This window comes from Dermacentor silvarum, chromosome 7 (genome assembly GCF_013339745.2).
Source record: "Dermacentor silvarum isolate Dsil-2018 chromosome 7, BIME_Dsil_1.4, whole genome shotgun sequence".
NCBI lineage: Eukaryota > Metazoa > Arthropoda > Arachnida > Ixodida > Ixodidae > Dermacentor > Dermacentor silvarum.
In genome coordinates, this window is record NC_051160.1 from 64,962,437 (window position 1) to 64,982,992 (window position 20,556).

The 20,556-nt window shown below is 45.3% G+C and overlaps 1 protein-coding gene across 8 annotated transcripts in view; it reads right to left on the minus strand.

Annotated features, from left to right (window-relative positions):
* Positions 1 to 20,556, minus strand: part of LOC119458142 (protein-cysteine N-palmitoyltransferase Rasp) — an 83,505-nt gene that overhangs the window by 23,008 nt on the left and 39,941 nt on the right. The window contains exons 1-5 of one of the 8 annotated variants that reach the window (XM_049670780.1): positions 15,849 to 16,202; positions 14,637 to 14,728; positions 10,467 to 10,534; positions 8,383 to 8,493; positions 5,669 to 5,863 (exon numbers count right to left, since the gene is read on the minus strand). In XM_049670780.1, the coding sequence (XP_049526737.1) occupies positions 5,669 to 5,863; positions 8,383 to 8,493; positions 10,467 to 10,534; positions 14,637 to 14,728; positions 15,849 to 15,928 (546 nt within the window). In that variant the 5' untranslated portion in view covers positions 15,929 to 16,202. Of the gene's footprint in view, positions 1 to 1,165; positions 1,277 to 3,270; positions 3,339 to 5,668; positions 5,864 to 8,382; positions 8,494 to 10,466; positions 10,535 to 14,636; positions 14,729 to 15,848; positions 16,205 to 20,556 lie in introns of those variants that run through there. The other 7 variants (XM_049670785.1, XM_037719967.2, XM_049670777.1 and 4 more) reach the window with 7 other exon arrangements.

The window sequence follows — 20,556 nt, forward strand, 5'->3', positions numbered from 1 at the left end:
GCAGAAAGAGAATCCAGAAGATTGAGGTCTGTGTTCATGTTCAATGCCTACCTTCCCGCGTGGAAGCTAGAGTAGAGAAATTCTTAGGGCCATATTCTGGGTGTTCCTTTCCCCCAACGTGATAGCTCACGTCTCTCAATATAAAGGGTGACTTGCAACATATTTTGTTTTTCTGCAGTAGTTTTCTTCAGAGTTTCCAGAACGTCCTTGAAGGAAGTGCTTATACATCGGTGTGGACGAATGTACATTAGAAATTGGGAGGAGTTCAGTTTGTATCTGGCTCACAACGAAACCAAGCAAGAATTTAAACGTTAAAGACGTACCTTTCTTGCCGACATGACTTCGTTTAACGCTGAGTGTTTAAATCATTAAAGAAGGCTGTTTGAAAACGTTCAACCGTATAGAACAGAATTTTTCTTCGGAGTTATCATTTCTAAGTCTTAAAGTAGATAAGGAAAGAATGCTTTCAAAACGCTTCAATTAGATGGTGATACAAAGTGCAGGCAAGCGAGGCATTCCGCTAGGCTGGTGTGATACTCTGTAATGGTTTGTACAACACTGTCCGCATCGTGGCGTTGCTGATATTGTCACAACGCCACAACAAGAATTCCTAGTACGAATGCTATCATCGTGCACTTTGTGATTTTACAGCTGATCGGGTGCCTGCAAAGTCGTCAAGTAATTTGCAAATAACGCTGTGTGACCTTGTCGCTGACTGCGACAGCGTCTTTAAGCCTGTTTCATGTGCTGTATTGTGACATGCCCGAACGAGCGAACGCCGTGCTGCCACTCGGAGATTTGTTTCACATGTTTCGGCTTCGAGGATTTATCGACGCAACGACCATAGCTCTCACATCAGCGAGCACTCTCTGTCGCTGGTACGGTAATAGCACGTCACTCGGTGAACCCGCGTTGCCATTGGCCAGACTGAGCACTTGAGCGAAAATTTGCAATTCATAGCGCGCAAAACGGGTTTTAGGCTGAGCATCTTGAACGGCGGTCTTGCTATTGCCCCATTAGATGTAGCAGTATGTTATAGCGGGAGGCTGTGTGTTAGCATCCAAGTATCTTTGTTGGCGGTGCCTATTTACGAATCTTCGAATTTCGATAGAGACGACGTTACCTGCACTAGGGGCAATTTGTTACTGAAGAAGACGGTGCTTACCGACGGTGCGATGTAGGCTGTTGCTCGGCCTAGCACGGGATGCAAAAGGTACCACTTCCACATCGTGGTGACGACGTACGTTGTGGTCCGCCACCCCCAATTCGTCATGTCCTGCGTGGCCGAATGAAGCAGTGTTGTCGCCGAGTAGGGATTTTGGTTAATCTTAAAACGTGCCAGCACATGGTGATGGCGTAGGCACATAACGCATACTCATTATGGTATGTTGCCAAACGGGCGCTCTTTACATTGCGTTTACATGTTTACAATAAATAAAAAGTGAACAATTGAATGCATTCTGAAGGTTCGATGATGACATTGAGCGGGCTTCGTCTTACAAGAAACAAGTCTGACACCATGTTGTATTCTTACCGGGTTGGGCATGGAATTGCGCCTGGTAATAACTGATTTCGTTTGATCATGAGTGTCGGCAGGGAGGTGCAAAAGGGACACTTGGCGCCCCCCCCCCCCCCCTCCTCAGGCAAAATCCTGCCGACATCCATGCGTTTTGCATGTGTGCTATCTTTTTTGATCTCATATAACCCTAACGTAACATTTGTCGAGCTAGCGTTTTATCCCCCACAACGACACAGATATACCTAACGATAAGTATGCGATCATCGCTACAACTACAGTAGCACAAGACAATGCATTTTAAAGTAGTTTACGTGCGGGAAACACGTATCATTGCACCTATTTCAGACGCCATTTTGTCAATCTACAGAATGAAGCAAGCAGATCCCTCCAAAACTTGTCCTTAAAGTAACTTCCAGCTCGGCAAACTGACCACACCATCAGAGCCATCAGCATACTATGCTCTGAGATTTGTAGAGCCGTAATGTGAGAATTTTCAGGAATTACGTAAAGCACACAGCAGCTCTAGTCTAGCTAAATTGACGAGGTTTCTTTGGGAAAATGGAGCATAAACTTACACTTGAATTTGATCGGTGATGACAAAGTTATAACGACGCAGTTAATCCGACTAGTCAATAAGACACTAAAGTGCTAGTACAATCGTATTGAATGAACTTTATCGACAAAGTGCAGTGCTAGGCGTAGTGAAATATACATTTCTCCCAAGGACATGAACTTCCGCCGCTCTCTTGCATAAACGGTGCAACACAATTCACGCGAATAGCAGTGAACGTACATCTTCCAGCCGCACTAACGGCATCCAGTCAGGTACGATCGTCTTTGTCAGGTGAGCTTGTGAAGAATGGTGCAGGCTAGTGTCGGCAATGACAGACGGGCATGGCACATCGTATAAATCGGCATGGCACATCGTACCACGATCATCCTCCTAATAATTTAAGGAGGATGATCGTGGTACGATGTGCCATGCCGATTTATACAGCCGTGCTTTGTTTTTCGCGATTTCGTGTACGTACACTGCATTTTGCCAGATTACATCCGCACATGAGGCTCCCCAGCATATATGCTTCTAAGAAAAGGCCTTGCGCAAGCGGATCAACATTGCATCCAGAAAAAAGAAAGTTAACTGGGGTTATCAAGGTAACCTATAACGATCGACTCATCTTTAATTCGCTATTTTCATGATTATTCTTTGGCGGGGAGGGATTGCATAAAGCGAACATTAGCGAAAAGGAGAAACGTAGGACGCACAAACAAAACAAAATGAGCAATAGCCTTAAGGCGTCCTCTGATCCTACTTCTTCAAGCACCGCTTCAAAGCGTACAACCTGTATTCCATGTTTCCGCGGCTATATCTGTGGAAAGCTCAAGTTCTGCGTAAGTTTATACGCAAAGGCATGTTTAAGCTCACCAGAAAAAAACAACAACTAAAAGAGCATAGAACACAGACAAAAAAGATGACTGAGCAGAGGTGTTCTTTCTGTGTGTTTCGGCCACTTTCTTCTTTACGTGTTCGAACATGCCTGCGTAAATTCCAACTAGCAAAACTTTCTGCCTTAAAATTTATGCACATTCTCGTGCGAGGGTCGCGCTGGGAACACTCATCCTTTCATGTGCCTGCTAAATGGGGAAATGATTGCTTCACTGTAGGATTAATCTCGCGGTCCAAAGTATCTGCTTTTGGAGGGCGAAATGGTCGTCCTAACGCTTAATACATTGAACAACTAGTAACTTACTTGCTTTTGAGGAAGACCGTAAGGGCTCTCTCTGAAGGCACCGTGCATTTGGTCGACAAGAAATGTTTCTAAGAAGCAAACAGAATATTTATGTCACCCCAAAGTTCGAAGAACTTAAAAAAAACTTTAATAACGTTAAGCATTATGTCGGAAGCTTTCACCAAGGTCACTGAAGGCGATTTTTAATTTATTGGTTCATCTAAGAATTTTTTTTCGTACAAATCCAGCAAAAAAATACAACAATCTTATAATAGACTTAATATTGTTTCTATTACTCACAAATCATGAGGAAATACGCAATACATAAATAACAAAATTAAAACTGGAACTCAATGTTTTTGGTTTTGTGAGGAGTCGGAAGTGATAAGCCAACTTAGAAGTTTGAAAATATCCAATATGTATTATAATAAACGTACATGTAAGGTCAGTCACGTGACCATACGGTAATTTAGGCGTCCTGGGTCCTCTGGGCACGAAGACCACATGACCCGCCGCAGTCCCAAGCCCCGCCCCTCTCACGCGCGGGAGGCGCAGCTACCACGCAACTGGCGCGCACCTGTCGCGGAGGCGTACGCTCATTGGTGTAATGATTGGAGACCGGGTGTCGCTCGCAACTCTCCACAGTTGTCAATGCTATCGCGAGAACGACAAACATGCCTTGGCCAATGAAGGTGCGCGTTGCTTATACGTCATGCGCCAGAACAGCCAAGGATAGGTAGCGCTGCCCTAATGTAACGGCAGAAAACAAGCAACAACACTTAGATCGACAATGCGTAAATGAGGAGACAGTGTATCATGCTTCGCATCGTGATAATTCGAAGTTTAGCCGTATTTTTTTATTTAGAAAGGGTGATTTAGAATTGGGTAAGTATATATTTCCTCAAAATTAATGGCCGATCGAGTAAGACCTGCAGTACCGTCTGTGGTTTATCTTGGGAAAAAGAACTTATCAGTAGCAAAACATAAGGATTATAGCTGCAGTCTCGATTGTTACCAGCGATTGCACAGACTAGAAGCAACAGAGCATGAATCATATGAAACAAAATCATAAGCCTTTCCCCTGTCGAGGAAATGGGGGTAAGCGAAGCTTGTTGTGTGTACCTGACCTACTACTTTTCTTTCGCTTTGCTACTACTTTTCCTTCCCTTTCGTACTACTTGTCCTTCCCTTTCCTTCTACTTTTCCTTCACATTCGTGCAACTTTTCCTTCCGTGACGTTGTACGATTCTCGGCTCGTCGCTGTTGTCGCTTGCGTTCGATGTCTCGAGTTTGCTCGGCGGCGTGGTTAGCAGCATTCGCCCGCCATTGCCGCTTGCGATTCTTCGAAATTAAATTGCTTCAAAATTAAATCTGTCCTTCACGTAAGACAATGAATGGCTCATTGTGGCAACTTGTGCCTCTTCAGTGTGATCCGCTTCGACGAACAGCGACGCAATGCCTTGGAATGTTGAATGAACATTACGCTACTAGTGGAGAAGACCTTGGTGAATTTAGAGTTTGCGGTACGTGTAAGGAATCTTTAAACAAGGAACAAAACTGCCGGCGATCACCAATGTGAACGTGTACGTATACCCTCCATTTGTGGTGATGGTGATAAGCTCCGCTTATCATCCATCTTCATGGAGCGGAAGGGCCGACGAATTTTTTATTCTGGAAGCGGTTATAAGATAAATATATCTCCGTTATGCCAAACCAGTGTGAAGTCCGCAATGAAGACGATGTCTTCAAAAGTACGCAAACTCGACTCGCGTGGCAATAGCGTGGGGCGTCCGGGGAGATCCCGAATACGCCGTGCGTTCGTGTAAGTTAACGCATACACGCCATGGCACTAGTAGTAATACATGTTTTTCCAGAGCCTCTATTTATTAAATGCAAAGCATTTCTTGGCGAACGTTTCCACATTTGTCTGTCTGTCTGTCGGTCGGTCTGTCCTGGCTGTCTGTCTGTCTGTCTTGTCTGTCTGTCTGTCTGTCTGGCTGTCTGTCTGTCTGTCTGGTCTGTCCTGTCTGTCTGTCACTGTCTGTCTGTCTGTCGGTCTGTCTGCGTCTGTCCTGTCCTGTTCTGTCTGTCTGTCTGTCCTGTCCTGTCTGGTCTGTCTGTCCTTCGTCTGTCTTCTGTCTGTCTGGCTGTCTGTCGGCTTGTCTGTCTGTCCTGTCTGTCGGTCTGTCTGTCTGTCTGTCTGGCTGGCTGTCTGTCTGTCCCTGTCTGTCTGTCTGTCTGTCTGTCTGTCTGTCTGTCTGCTGTCTGTCTGTTCTGTCTGTCTGTCGTCTGTCTGTCGTTCTGTCTGTCTGTCTGTGCACGGACTCGAGTGTAGTTGTGCTGCGCGAGACACGAAGAAGAGAAAAAAGAAGAAACGAGTGAGTTGTTAGCCGTAGAACAGGATAGTTCGTTGACTCACCTCGAATGGATCATAAGGAAGCACGAACTTCTGGCAGTGAATGACAATGGCGGCTACATAGCAGAGTGAAGGAAAATGCGATGCGGCTGCGGCGTAGAACGCTGCGTGTTGTCCCAGGAACAGGAGGGTCACTTCCCAGCCGAAGGAGAAGGTCACGAACAGAGAGGAGTAGGCGGCGTAGAAGACAGGAACCAGCTGCGAGAAAGGTGGGGACGATGTAGGGAACGAGAAACAGGCAGTAGCGTGACGTGAAATGCTTTATGCATATGCAACATAGGCGGAGAACAAGATGGAATTGACACGTACCGAAGTGGTAGATGAAAAAGGCTACTGTTAAAAGGATAAACGGTGTAGCTTTAGCAACTCAAAAATTTCTGGAAGTGTCAGAAATTGCTGAAAATTACTATTGCGATGTTCTATCTTCTCTATGAACTATTTTAGGCGCATTTTTCAGGGCAGCAGTTGTTCCTGCTCTAACATATGCGAAATACCAGTGACTGAGCTTCAATTTTCTTTTTGTTGGCTTATATTTTTACAAGGTATAATTCTACTTGCTGCGTAAACTGTATTTGCTGTACTTTACAATTATGCCTACTCGTATTTGACTTTTAAATTCCGAGCAGAAGGCACATGCAGCGGTTACAGTGTGGGCCAGAAATGTAGCGCCTTGCGGACAAAGAAAATCGAAGAAAACGGACGCATTGACGTTGTTTGTGCACATGTAACACGTGTATCTTCAAATGCATGTAGTTACTCATTTGCTTGTCATTGCACACAACGCGCGAAGTCTTCTTCTCCAATGTGCCACCAACAAATAGGAACATTACTGCAGTGTGGCGCTTCATTTTTGGAGCTATAAGAGCTGTTGTGCGGAACCGCGCAGGTAATTGTAATAATCATTATTACCTTCTGCTTGCTACCCAAGCTTTATAGGCAAGTAGCATGCCAATTTACTCGGTGGGCACAAAATTCGTCCGCTATCCGAACAGAAGAACCTAGGCTGAGTGCTCTGAAAGAAAGTCAGCGCAGAAGGCTACATCTGCGCTGCTCGAGTTTCTGATGTCCATGTGCCCACATAATAGATTTGGAGAACTCTGTGCACTATCCCTCGGGATTGTGTACGCAATTTACGCTCTTTCTTTTCTACTCCCCTCTTTTTCGCTTGCATGCACTTATACCTCTGCCCCTTCCCGGGTGACCTTCCCACCTTAATATGCATATTCTATCTCGCTTTCTTTCATTCTGGCAGTGTGGTTACTTGAGTCCCCCGAAAGCACAAAGCTTAGTTTTTTCAAAAAGACGCCTAGTACTTTCATTCAACATTGTTTGCGGGTTTCTACTCTTCTATACCAATACTTCTTCTTTCTGGGGTTTTACGTGCCAAAACCAGTTCTGATTATGAGGCACGCCGTAGTGGAGGGCTCCGTATTAATTTTGACCACCTTCTATACCAATAATACATTTCCCCATAAAAACTTTCGAGCACAAATTAGTTTAAGAATTCGGCAGAACCAATCTTCGGCAGAACAAAGTTAGCATTGAATCAGTATAGCCACAAAACGTATTGCCACCATCTAAACTATATAGTTATGCATGAGCTGCGCCATGAATGCTCTGGGTACGTGTCGTTCTTCACAGAGCCTCCGGCCAGTGTGGGTCTCTGTGTAGCCATGTCTCTCAATATAAAGGGTGACCTGCAACATACTTTGTTTTTCTGCAGTAGTTTTCTTAAGAGCTTCCAGAACGTCCTTGAAAGAAGCGCTTATATATAGGTGTGGACGAATGTATATTAGAAATTGATAGTAGTTCAGTTTATATCTAGCTCACAAACAAACTAAGCAAGAATTCAAACGTTAAAGATGTACCTTTCTTGCCGACATGACTTCGTTTAACGCTAACGCTGAGTGTTTAACTCATTAAAGAAGGCTCTTTGAAAACGTTAAACCGTATAGAACAGAATTTTTCTTCGGAGTTATCATTTTTAAATCTTAAAGTGTATAAGGAAAGAATGCTTTCAAAACGCTTCAATTAGATGCTGATACAAAGTTCAGGCCAGCGAGGCATTCCGCTAGGCTGGTGTGATACTCTGTAATGGTTTGTACAACACTGTCCGCACCGTGGCGTCTCTGGTATTGTGACAACGACACAGCAAGAATTCCTAGTACGAATGCCATCATCGTGCACTTTGTGATTTTACAGCTGATCGGGTGCCTGCAAAGTCGTCAAGTAATTTGCAAATAACTGCTGTGTGACCTTGTCGCTGACTGCGACAGCGTCTTTAAGCCTGTTTCATGTGCTGTATTGTGACATGCCCGAACGAGCGAACGCCGTGCTGCCACTCGGAGATTTGTTTCACATGTTTCGGCTTCGAGGATTTATCGACGCAGCGACCATAACTCTCACATCAGCGAGCACCCTCTGTCGCTGGTACGGTAATAGCACGTCACTCGGTGAACCCGCGTTGCCATTGGCCAGACTGAGCACTTGAGCGAAAATTTGCAATTCACAGCGCGCAAAACGGGTTTTAGGCTGAGTATCTTGAACGGCGGTCTTGTTATTGCCCCATTAGATGTAGTGGTATGCTATAGCGGGAGGCTGTGTGTTAGCCTCCAAGTATCTTTGTTGGCGGTGCCTATTTACGAATCTTCGAGTTTCGATAGAGACGACGTTACCTGTACTAGGTGCAATTTGTTGCTGAAGAAGACGGTGCTTACCGACGGTGCGATGTAGGCTGTTGCTCGGCCTAGCACGGGATGCAAAAGGTACCACTTCCACATCGTGGTGACGACGTACGTTGTGGTCCGCCACCCCCAATTCGTCATGTCCTGCGTGGCCGAATGAAGCAGTGTTGTCGCCGAGTAGGGATTTTGGTTAATGTTAAAACGTGCCAGCACATGATGGCGTAGGCACATAACGCATACTCATTATGCTATGTTGCTAAACGGGTGTTCTTTACATTGCGTTTACATGTTTACAATAAATAAAAAGTGAACAATTGAATGCATTCTGAAGGTTCGATGATGACATTGCGCGGGCTTCGTCTTACAAGAAACAAGTCTGACACCATGTTGTATTCTTACCGGGTTGGGCATTGAATTGCGCCTGGTAATAACTGATTTCGTTTGATCATGAGTGTCGGCAGGGAGGTGCAAAAGGGACACTTGGTGCCCCCCCCCCCCCCCCTCCCCTCAGGCAAAATCCTGCCGACGTCCATGCGTTTTGCATGTGTGCTATCCTTTTTGATCTCATATAACCCTAAGGTAACATTTGTCGAGCTAGCGTTTTATCCAACACAACGACACGGAAATACCTAACGATAAGTATGCGATCATCGCTACAACTACAGTAGCACAATGCAAGGCACTTAAAAGTATTTTACGTGCTGGAAACACGTATCATTGCACCTATTTCAGACGCCATTTTGTCAATATACCGAATGAAGCAACCACATCCCTCCAAAACTTGTCCTTAAAATAACTTCCAGCTCGGCAAAGTCACGACGCCATCAGAGCCATTAGCATAATATGCTCTGAGATTTGTAGACCCGTAATGGGATTGTTTTCAGGAATTACGTAAAGCACACCGCAGCTCTAGTCTAGCTAAATTGACGAGGTTTCTTTGGGAAAATGGAGCATTAACTTACACTTGAATTTGATCGGTGATGACAAAGTTATAACGACGCAGTTAATACGACTAGTCAATAAGACACTAAAGTACTAGTACAATCGTATTGAATGAACTTTCTCGACAAAGTGCAGTGCTAGGGGTAGTGAAATATACATTTATCCCGAGGACATGAACTCCCGCCGTTTTCTTGCTTAAACGGTGCAACACAATTCACGCGAATAGCAGTGAACGTACATCTTCACTGTCAGGTACGATCGTCTTTGGCAGGTGAGCTTGTGAAGAATGGTGCAGGCTAGTGTCGGCAAGGCACGATCGGCATGGCACATCGTATAAATCAGCATGGCGCATCGTACCACGATCATCCTCCTAATAATTTAAGGAGGATGATCGTGGTACGATGTGCCATGCCGATTTATACAGCCGTGCTTTGTTTTTCGCGATTTCGTGTACGTACACTGCATTTTGCCAGATTCCATCCGCACATGAGGCTCCCCAGCATATATGCTTCGAAGAAAAGGCCTTGCGCAAGCGGATCAACATTGCATCCAGTAAAAACAAAGTTAACTGGCGTTATAAAGGTAACCTATAACGATCGACTCATCTTTAATTCGCTATTTTCATGATTATTCTTTGGCGGGGAGGGATTGCATAAAGCGAACATTAGCGAAAAGGAGAAACGTAGGACGCACAAACAAAACAAAATAAGCAATAGCCTTAAGGCGTCCTCTGATCCTACTTCCTCAAGCACCGCTTCAAAGCGTACAACCTGTATTCCATGTTTCCGCGGCTATATCTGTGGAAAGCTCAAGTTCTGCGTAAGTGTATACGCAAAGGCATGTTTCAGCTCACCAGAAAAAAACAACTAAAAGAGCATAGAACACAGACAAGAAAGATGACTGAGCAGAGGTGTTCTTTCTGTGTGTTTTTGCCACTTTCTTCTTTACGCGTTCGCACATGCCTGCTTAAATTCCAACTAGCAAAACTTTCTGCCTTAAAATTTATGCACATTCTCGTGCGCGGGTCGCGCTGGGAACACTCATCCTTTCATGTGCCTGCAAAATCGGGAAATGATTGCTTTACTGTAGGATCAATTTCGCGGTCCAAAGTATCTGCTTTGCGAGGGCGAAATAGTCGTCCTAACGCTTAATACATTGAACAACTAGTAACTTACTTGCTTTTGCGGAAGACCGTAAGGGCTCTCTCTGAAGGCACCGTGCATTTGGTCGACCAGAAATGTTTCTAAGAAGCAAACGGAATATTTATGTCACCACAAAGTTAGAAGAACTGAAAAAAAAACTTTATTTTAAACGTTAAGCATTATGTCGGAAGCTGTCACGAAGGTCACTAAAGGCGATTTTTAATTTATTGGTTCATCTTATAAATTTTTTGCGTACAAATCCAGCAAAATAATACAAAAATCTTATAATAGACTTAATATTGTTTATATTACTGACAAATCATGAGGAAATACGCTTTACTTAAATAACAAAATTAAAAATGGAACTGAAGTTTTTTTTTTTTTGAGGAGTACGGTAATTTAGGCGTCCTGGGTCCTCTCGGCACGAAGACCACATGACCCGCAGCAGTCCCAAGCCCCGCCCCTTTCACGCGCAGGAGGCGCAGCTACCACGCAACTGGCGCGCACCTGTCGTGGAGGCGTACGCTCATTGGTGTAATGATTGGAGACCGGGTGTCGCTCGCAACTCTCCACAGTTGTCAATGCTATCGCGAGAACGACAAACATGCCTTAACTAATGAAGGTGCGCGTTGCTTATACGTCATGCGCCAGAACAGCCAAGGATAGGTAGCGCTGCCCTAATGTAACGGCAGAAAACAAGCAACAACACTTAGATTGACAATGCGTAAATGAGGAGACAGTGTATAATGCTTCGCATTATGATAATTCGAAGTTTAGCCGTATTTTTTTTATTTAGAAAGGGTGTTTTAGAATTGGGTAAGTATATATTTCCGCAAAATTAATGGCCGATCGAGTAAGACCTGCAGCACCGTCTGTGGTTTATCTTGTGGAAAAGAGCTTATCAGTAGCAAAACATAAGGGCTAGCTGCAGTCTCGATTGTTACCAGCGATGGCACAGACTAGAAGCAAGAGAGCATGAATCATATGATGCAAAATCACAAGCCTTTCCCCTGTCGAGGAAATGGGGGTAAGCGAAGCTTGTCGTGTGTGTACCTGACCTACTACTTTTCTTTCACTTTCCTACTACTTTTCCTTCCATTTCGTACTGCTTGTCCTTCCCTTTCCTTCTACTTTTCCTTCCCCCTCGTGCAACTTTTCCTTCCGTGACGTTGTACGATTCTCTGCTCGTCGCTGTTGTCGCTTGCGTTCGATGTCTCGAGTTTGCTCGGCGGCGTGGTTAGCAGCATTCGCCCGCCATTGCCGCTTGCGATTCTTCGAAATTGAATTGCTTCAAAATTAAATCTGTCCTTCACGTAAGACAATGAATGGCTCATTGTGGCAACTTGTGCCTCTTCAGTGTGATCCGCTTCGACGAACAGCGACGCAATGCCTTAGAATGTTGAATGAACATTACGCTACTAGTGGAGAAGACCTTGGTGAATTTAGAGTTTGCGGTACGTGTAAGGAATCTTTAAACAAGGACCAAAACAGCCGGCGATCACCAATGTGAACGTGTACGTATGCCCTCCATTTGTGATGATCGTGATAAGCTCCGCTTATCATCCATCTTCATCGAGTGGAAGGGCCGACGAAGTTTTTTATTGCTGGAAGCGGTTATAAGATAAACATATCCCCGTTATGCCAAACCAGTGTGAAGTCCGCAATGAAGACGATGTCTTCAAAAGTACGCAAACTCGACTCGCGCGGCGATAGCGTGGGGCGTCCGGGGAGATCCTGAATACGCTGTGCGTTCGTATAATTTAATGCATACACGGCAGATGGCACTAGTAGTAATACATGTTTTTCCAGAGCCTCTATTTATTAAATGCAAAGCATTTCTTGGCAAACATTTGCCATTTTGACAGTATCTATCTATCTATCTATCTATCTATCTATCTATCTATCTATCTATCTATCTATCTATCTATCTATCTATCTATCTATCTATCTATCTATCTATCTATCTATCTATCTATCTATCTATCTATCTATCTATCTATCTATCTATCTATCTATCTATCTACGTCTTTGTGTTCTCATTGTCGTTTTGTTAACTTGGTATGTACCAAAATTGGCATAGTATGACATGAGTGTATGACGAACATAAATGATAGGTCATGACATGCGTGTCATGTAGGTCATGAAACAGCCGCATACGTCTTGGTGCCCTCAAGGTCGTTTCGTTACCTTTGTTATGTACCAAAATTGGCATAGTATGACAAGAGTGTGTGATGAACATAAATGATAGGTCATGACATAAATGTCATGAAGTGAGTGTCCTGTAGGTCATGACAATAACCCAACAAAAAAAGATTAACGCTCAAAAACCAATTCAATTGGTCCGGATGTGGTACTAAGTGAATAAAAAGGCTAAAGGTTGATGGTTGAAGTCATAGTCATGAGCATGACTCAGCAAACATGACAATGACAAAGCGAAAAAAGTTAACACTCAAAAACCACTGGAATGAGTTCGAGGTGGGTACTAAGTGAAGTTTCCATTGGCGGCCTGCCTTGACCCAGAGATTCTTAGCACCCTCTGCCGCGTAGCAGGTCTGACCGCCGCCTTGGTCAGATGCTCCGCAGCCACTGGGAACTGAGGGCCATGGGTTAATTGTCGGAGTCATGAGGGAGGTAGTGGCCGAATACTGCACCAGGGAGGCCAATTCCTGTTCTGGTGAGGGAGTGACTTTGAAGAAGAAGAGACAGGGGTAATTGGAGATCGCAGGGAGAGGCCTTCGTCCTGCAGTGGACATAAATATAGGCTGATGATGATGACTAAGTGAAGGAAGCACTAAAGGCTGGTGGTTGAAGTCATAGTCATGACCTTGACTCAGCAAAAATGAAAATGACTCAGCGAAAAACAGATTAACGCTCAAAAACCAGTGGAATGGGTTCATTTGGTACTAAGCAAATGAAAAGGCTAAAGGTTAATGGTCGAAGTCATAGTCATGAGCATGACTAAGGCTTTAGCCTTGAGGTCTCTTAGGAGTAGCTAAAGAGACTCCTGATGACATGAATGTCGTGACATGCGTGTCATGTAGGTCACGAAATAGCCGCCTACGTCTTGCTGCTCTCATGGTCGTTTCGTCAACTTGGTAGGCTCCCCGCACACTGCTTCGCATAACGTCGATTCCCACAGGGCGTGGAATCTGTCGGCTTTTTAAAATAAAGTCGCGTATCTTCATTCGCTTTTTAGATGCGAAGCAGCTTATGGTCGCGCCTATGTCACTCCCTCCCTCCCTCTATCCGCCGTCCGTATCCCCACCCCTACTGCGCATGTGCATCCTCCTCCCCCTCATCTCCTCTCCTCTCTCCTCCCCCTGCTCTCCTTGTCTCATCTACTCTGCTCTCGGCATTCCTCCTCTCCTCTCCGGATTGCGCAACGAATGGCAACACCTGCGGCTCCGCGCGCGATAATGCGAAAAAGCTTAAGTTAGAGGCGCGACGATAGGCGCCCCAGAGGCACCGGTAACAGTCGCCAACGCGCGCGCGTTCGGTGCGAACGCGGGCAAAACGCCGACGGCGTCGACAACAGTTCTGCGCGTCGCTGGTGCTGCTGCATGTCCAAGTTTATACAGCTGATAAAACTACCTTGAGTCGACCCCATGGCTGCTTCGCATACTACTCAGGGTTCCCCTACGGGAAGATGGTGTAATTTTTTTTTCTACACGCATGTACGTCGACGTTGTCTTCGTTTGCGTCGACAATGGTTGACACGTCATGTTTTTTTTACCAAGTGACCAGGTGGGCCGATCACGGAGATTGTGCATTCTATGATGATCACGGAGATAGTTGACGGAGATCACGGAGATAGATGACGATCACGGAGATAGTGCATTCTTTCGCCTATATTGGATATAAGCCCGCCTTTACCATTAGATTTGTCTACTCTTCTCCCAATTCAGGTTCTTGTCTTGTTGAGACCTATACGCGAGCACGAGGACAGTGAGAAAAGGGCAACGCGCCCTTTGCCATTGTAACCCGAGGCAATGGTACTGGTACATCCTCTGTACTGTCCTCAGCTTGGTATCTGACAGCGCTTGGTAACAATACGTTTTCGTTACATGCGGTTTTAGCACGTGATCCCTAACGCTGGCAGTAATGAAAGCCGTTTCACGTGAAAAAGTCAGTGAACAATGTTCACGTGCGGCTCGGGAAGAGTGCGAGAGAAGGTATAGATAAATGTCCAAGTGGCCCACTCACTCTCTTCGTTGGTCGCGTAACTCCACATGGCATATCCGGCGGCTGTGAAAGCAAGCACCCAGTGGTAGACCTTTTCCGGAGTCCATCTCCATCTTGAAAGTCGAAAATTGCCTCTGTGCTTATCGTTACGTCGATTCACTCTCTCTCTCTCTCTCTATATATATATATATATATATATATATATATATATATAGAGAGAGAGAGAGAATTTGCAGTATTTCAGGGACTCTTTCATGCACCCAAACACAGACAGACCCAGAAACCTTGAAACATACACAACGAGCTATTCTAAAGTGTAAGCTAAATTCCTAACAGACAACACGACGTGTGGCTAAGTAGTAATTGAAATATTTATTTAGGGAGAGGACTTGTTCATGGAAGGTTACATGTGCGAAAATTCGCAGGGTGCATTTTTGTCCGAAATAAATTTTGTTTCCTTTTCCGAAAAAAAAAATACACCATTGCGCCATCTTAGAATGTGTTACCTTACTTAAGCGGCGTTGACACCTTCCTGTTTCTTTATGTATTTATTCTAAAGGGAGGTGGGGGAGCGGTTGGCGTGGCTGTTCAATAATCATACCCCGGCAGCGTTAGAACCTCAATTGGCACTATTCAGTGCTTAGCGTTCGACCGCGTTTCTAAAATATCCGCGCAACTGGTCGCTCGAGGCACTTTGCGTGTATTCGCGGGCTTCTTTCCCGCTCGATAAAAATATTTTTATGTTTACCACGTATTGAGCAACAGAAAGCAGTATCGGGAGTTTTTCATTTTGCTCTACAATTTTCTCATCGACAATTTTCAGGTACTTGTAATATTTGAGAAATTCATTAAAAATTTAAGTTAAACTGTGTAAATAGGTAGAATACAAAAAATAATCTGAGTATCTCCAAGCGAGGGAAAACAACGTTACCTTCGTTGTCACCAGCTCCGTGGCATTTGCATGTTTTTAATGTTTGGAGAAAGTTACGAGGCACACCCTGTATATTTTTTGCTCTGTGTTGTTTGATAGTGAGTCAACTATCCGTACTATCGAGACATCTGCATAACCACCAAGCATGCTAACATTAGCACACATGTCCGCGCAACCACTTACAATCACACTCACGCGTACACATGAAAGGCACTATGAGCAACACCGCACAGACAGCAAATTAAGGCACACGCAAACAGAAAAACGGAGTCACACTAGACTAGTATCTCGGTATTTCTTACCTGTACGCTTCTGCTTCTTGTTTCTTGGACGCTTCCTTCTCGTCATCCATCTTCGCATAAGTCGGAACCGGTGTGTCCATTTTGAAGCGTCAGCACTACAACGCAGCTGTCGTTTTCAGTTTACTTTCTAGGGCTGCACTCTTTTTCCAAGGCGCGCCTCACAACACAACCGAGCCAACGTGGCAGACGCCAAGCATTCTGTTCACTCGAATACGACAGCGTGTTAGATGGATGAAATACAAATGGAAGGTGAATACGAACGATTAAAGCAGAAAATAATTTCCCTTCTCAAAGGCTAGAAGGCATTTGAAGCCGAGCGGACGCGGTCAGTCCGTGACCTTCTGATCTTTGGGAGGGAGAACTATCGTGCCTGCCGCGTACAATGCATGACGTGAAGCGGATGAGAGGTACACGTATGTACAACGGCAGTTTCTGCTTTGGAAGCCTGGAACTTAATTTCTAGAATTGTCGTCAAGTAAGCCGCTCTCATCCTCAAATCTGTTAGCGTTGTATAGAATAAAAGATCGGTTATGGAAATTTCGTTTCCCACAAATGACGGTGGTGAGTAAATTTGTCTTGTTTTGGGGCGTTGGAGCCGTCATGAATGCTAAGCCCTTGTAGCTCCTCTCGTACGGCTGATGTAGAAGGAAACGATGAAAAAGATGCCCTGACGGCGTCGCGTGCGCATTTTGTCAAAGCTATTTTCGTTGCCACGCGTTGAATATTTCATCGCTCATGCGGCTTGCACCAGAAATGGCATCGAGAATAACCTTTGAATGACGTCGCTAGATATCAAATGCCACGAACGCCGTCTGGCCATAAAACTGGTTCGTAAAGGCAAATGCGAAGCGACTTTTCGTTTCTTCGGACGAGCAACGCACATTGCTAAATATAGCAACTACTTTATTATTACTTTTAAAGGCAAGATCGTCTTAAGAAAGACGAAGCCTTTCTTAGCGATTTACCGCCACCATTCCGTATCGGTATGTGTTTCTATCTTCTTTCGGGGCCCAATCCTGCAGATAGAGCAGCCGAAAAAATGTGGGTCAATATGCGCCTAAGATACCACTGGTTACGGTGATGTTCCATATATATATATATATATATATATATATATATAGTTCAAAGAATAGAAGCACGTAGGAAAAAGTATATAACAGGACCTTACTGACGTTTTGGCCCGGGGTCCCGCCTTCATCAAGGGTGCGATTGCAAGCATATAGGGCTAAATTTATACATTTTCTCCGTAGGAGAGAAAAAAAATAAAAGCATACAACGTGAACACATTTGCCTCTTTATTTTTTATATTTTGTGTGCCTGAAATCGCACTCTTGATGAAGGCCAAAATGCGGCCGAAACGTCAGTAAAGTCCTGTTATAGTTTTTCCTACATGCTTCTATTCTTTTTAATATTTCTGTGCCGGCTCCTGTGATTCCGTGCTTCTGATATTGCAATTATTGACGATATCATTCATATATATTGATATATTGCAATAAATAAAGCTGTGCCACATAAGGATTCGAACCGAGAAACTGTAGCACACTAACCCGATGCTCCGACCATTAGGCCACGGGCGCATGGCTGAGTGGTTGCAGTAGAACGTCTTTAAGAATTTCCCGCGTGCAAGCCAGCGCATTGAGACTGTCTGGCGCGTTTTATTGCACTATGAGTTATTTGAACACTCCGAGCGATTTCTCGCCGTCGTCAATAATTGCACAGAAAAATACTGATTTCTTTACTTTTATTACATTTCCGAAGAACATTACTCACCTTCAGAATAGTATTTGCCTGAGCTCGTTGGTTGCACACAGCACAAATGGTTTCCAGCAGAAAGTACTGACACGGAGAGAAAGGGCCGACGACACACGCAGCGTGTGTCGTCGCCCCTTTCTGTCCGTGTCAGTACTTTCTGCTGGAAACCATTTGTGCTATTACTCACATTAGCTGTACGATTTCCCTTTGCGTGACAATTTGAACGCCAGATGGCGAAAGATGTCTAGGCGTATTCGTGTTCCCAATTGCACAGACTGGTATACAAGAGAAGCTCCATTGTTAGACAGGTTAGGCAGCTTTGCTTGCTGCAGCGAATTGTAACACATCCTATACAGACCATGCAGACCCTGCCGGCTTGCGTCATCGTTTTCCTACACGTAGTAGCCTTGGCAGGGTGGCTAGAATAGTACCTGCCTGTGCAGGGTTTCTGAAGCGAAACATCGAGTCCTTCACATCGTGCAATGTCCTGCCGCGTGTGCAGTGCATGCTTTATCTCAACGCCCGCTACAGTGGCCAGACGTGGCGCTGAGGCAACAAAAGGCCGAGGCTAAGCGACAACGTCGACAAAAGCCTTCAGTCCACGAATGACAAGCGGGCGCACACATCGTGCCCGCCGTGAGCGTGCCGCAGTACGTGAACGCGAGGTCGACACGAGGCGACAAGGCCGACAAGACCCTGTAATTTGAATCGGTGCTGCTCGCGGTCATCCGGTCCTCTCTGTTCTTGTGTCGCACTCGCCAAACCACGCCCGGTTATTTAGTCAGCTTGTTTTCAGTACAATGCATAGTGCCCCACAGTGCGCATAACATGCTGCTATCGCATTATCATTATTTGCTTTGCCTTTATGACTAAACTACGATTTCTTGACTAAATAAATCAGTAAGTGTCCTTCAGTGGCTGGATTGGAACAGAGAACCTGTAGCACTGAAGCCCGCATTCCCACCGATCAGAATCGCTTTCCCACCTACCAGGGGCACTGGGTTGCCTATCGGGCTGCTGTGCTGAGGGTACAGGATTCGAAATCAACCATCGCACCAACTTGGGTCACTGAGTATGTGACAATGTGTTCCTACCTGTCGCTCTTCAACGAACATCTTTCACGCCGACATAGGTCCCTGTGGAACCGTGATTAGGTAAGTGCCACTGTTCGAAGAAGCAATTTGAAGCCGACTTGGAGTACGAGGTATGGGCCATTCGGTCTGTGGTGACGTTATATTTACCTCTTTGATGTGTTCGCCGCTCGTCATCTGACTCTAGTGAAGTCGTCGGCATCACGATTTCTACACCAACTCTGTAGCCCAAGTCGCCCAATAGGTTGCACCACTAGGCATGTGCTCGAGGTCATGATGCCGTCGTAGTCGTTCTGTAATCGTCATTCCAGCTTCGTCATGTCGTTGTCGTCACGCCAGTGTTTTCACCCATCCGTCATACATTAGTTGTCATACCTTCGTCGTGAGGCCGTCTTGGCTGTTCTAATGTCATCACTCCAGTTTCCTTACATGACTTTTGCCATGCCGTCGTCATCGCACCCTCGTCGTCACACATTCTTCGTGATACAGTCGTCGCCACGCCACCGCCGTAATACACTCATCCTCCTCCTATGGTGCTACGTCTCGATCCCGTCGTGATCGTGTCATCGTCGTCCATCTAGCTTCTTCATGCGGTTGTCGTCATACAGTAATCGCCCCGCCTATGTTCTCATATACTCGTCGTCTTCTCATCGTCCTTTTTGCCGTCTGTTGCCGTTACACAATCGTCGTCACTTCAGAATCGTCCTCTCATTATCGTCATGTCGTCGTCATCATCATACCAGATTTGTCTTTCCATCGACGTCTTTCCTTCATCGTTATCCTGTCGTCGTCACTGCGTCCTCATACACTCGTCGTCATATGTGGTTATAATTTTGGGTGACCTTGGCAAGTGAGCGCAATAGCAAGGTTGGCCGATGCCGGAGACAGTGTACGTCGGATGTTCGCGCCGCAACGGAAGTCACAGATTTTAAATTTAATCTGACCTCAGCAATGCAATATGTCGCTACATTGCTTGTACGCTAATCGCATTACCGACAACATTCATCGTGACATGGGTTCTGCCGTAATTTGCCCTTGTGCTTATCTTACTTCAGCAAGCTTACTGAGAAATCTGCGCCGTCTGTCGGGAGCGGCATACATCAAAGGTCTCCAAAACGGAAACGGACGTTACTTGGACGGCTTTACAAAGAGCAGCACCTGATGATTGCGTCTATGCGAACCGTCTATGCGGAAGATGGCGCTGTACTGCTCCATTTTGAAACCTTGCTTTCAGCAGGACGAAAACGTGCCCGCAGTAAACAGATTCCATGGTTCTGAATTTTGGAGTCAAATAGCACTCTTACATTAGGTCCCAAAAGTAGTCTTCCGTGGTGAAGCTGAAGCCTACCTGCCCTGTCCTTCGCCTGTCTGAAACCCTTGCCTTCCTTCGCAGCGTGTTGAGAGTATTTAAGCAGGGCGTCCCAATTGAGTAGCTTCCGCATACCGTGGAACTGCGAAGTCAGGAAGCGCAGCTACCCTATAAACTCAGCTTGAAGGTGGTGGGCACAAAGCTATGCACGCGAAATCAGTAAATTCGATCGAAACAGCGCTACGAGACGGTATGAAACAGCACAAATGTTTTGTACCCTCTGGTAGCACTGGTTTCATCTAATCACGAACAATCTATTCCAACACTCAATACTCGAAAGCTAGACAACACTAAATGAGACGAGATGAGATAGGCCCCAAAGGATGGAAATTTTTCTTGGAATGTACACTGATGAGCAGTGTTATGGGGTATATGCAGTGAACTTTAACGACAAACTTCACACGTCAGGAAAACGCGCTGGAATCACGCGGGAAATTCTTAAGGAAGTTCAATTCCGCCTGCTGAGGCAAGCACTCGTGGCCTGATCTTTAGAACA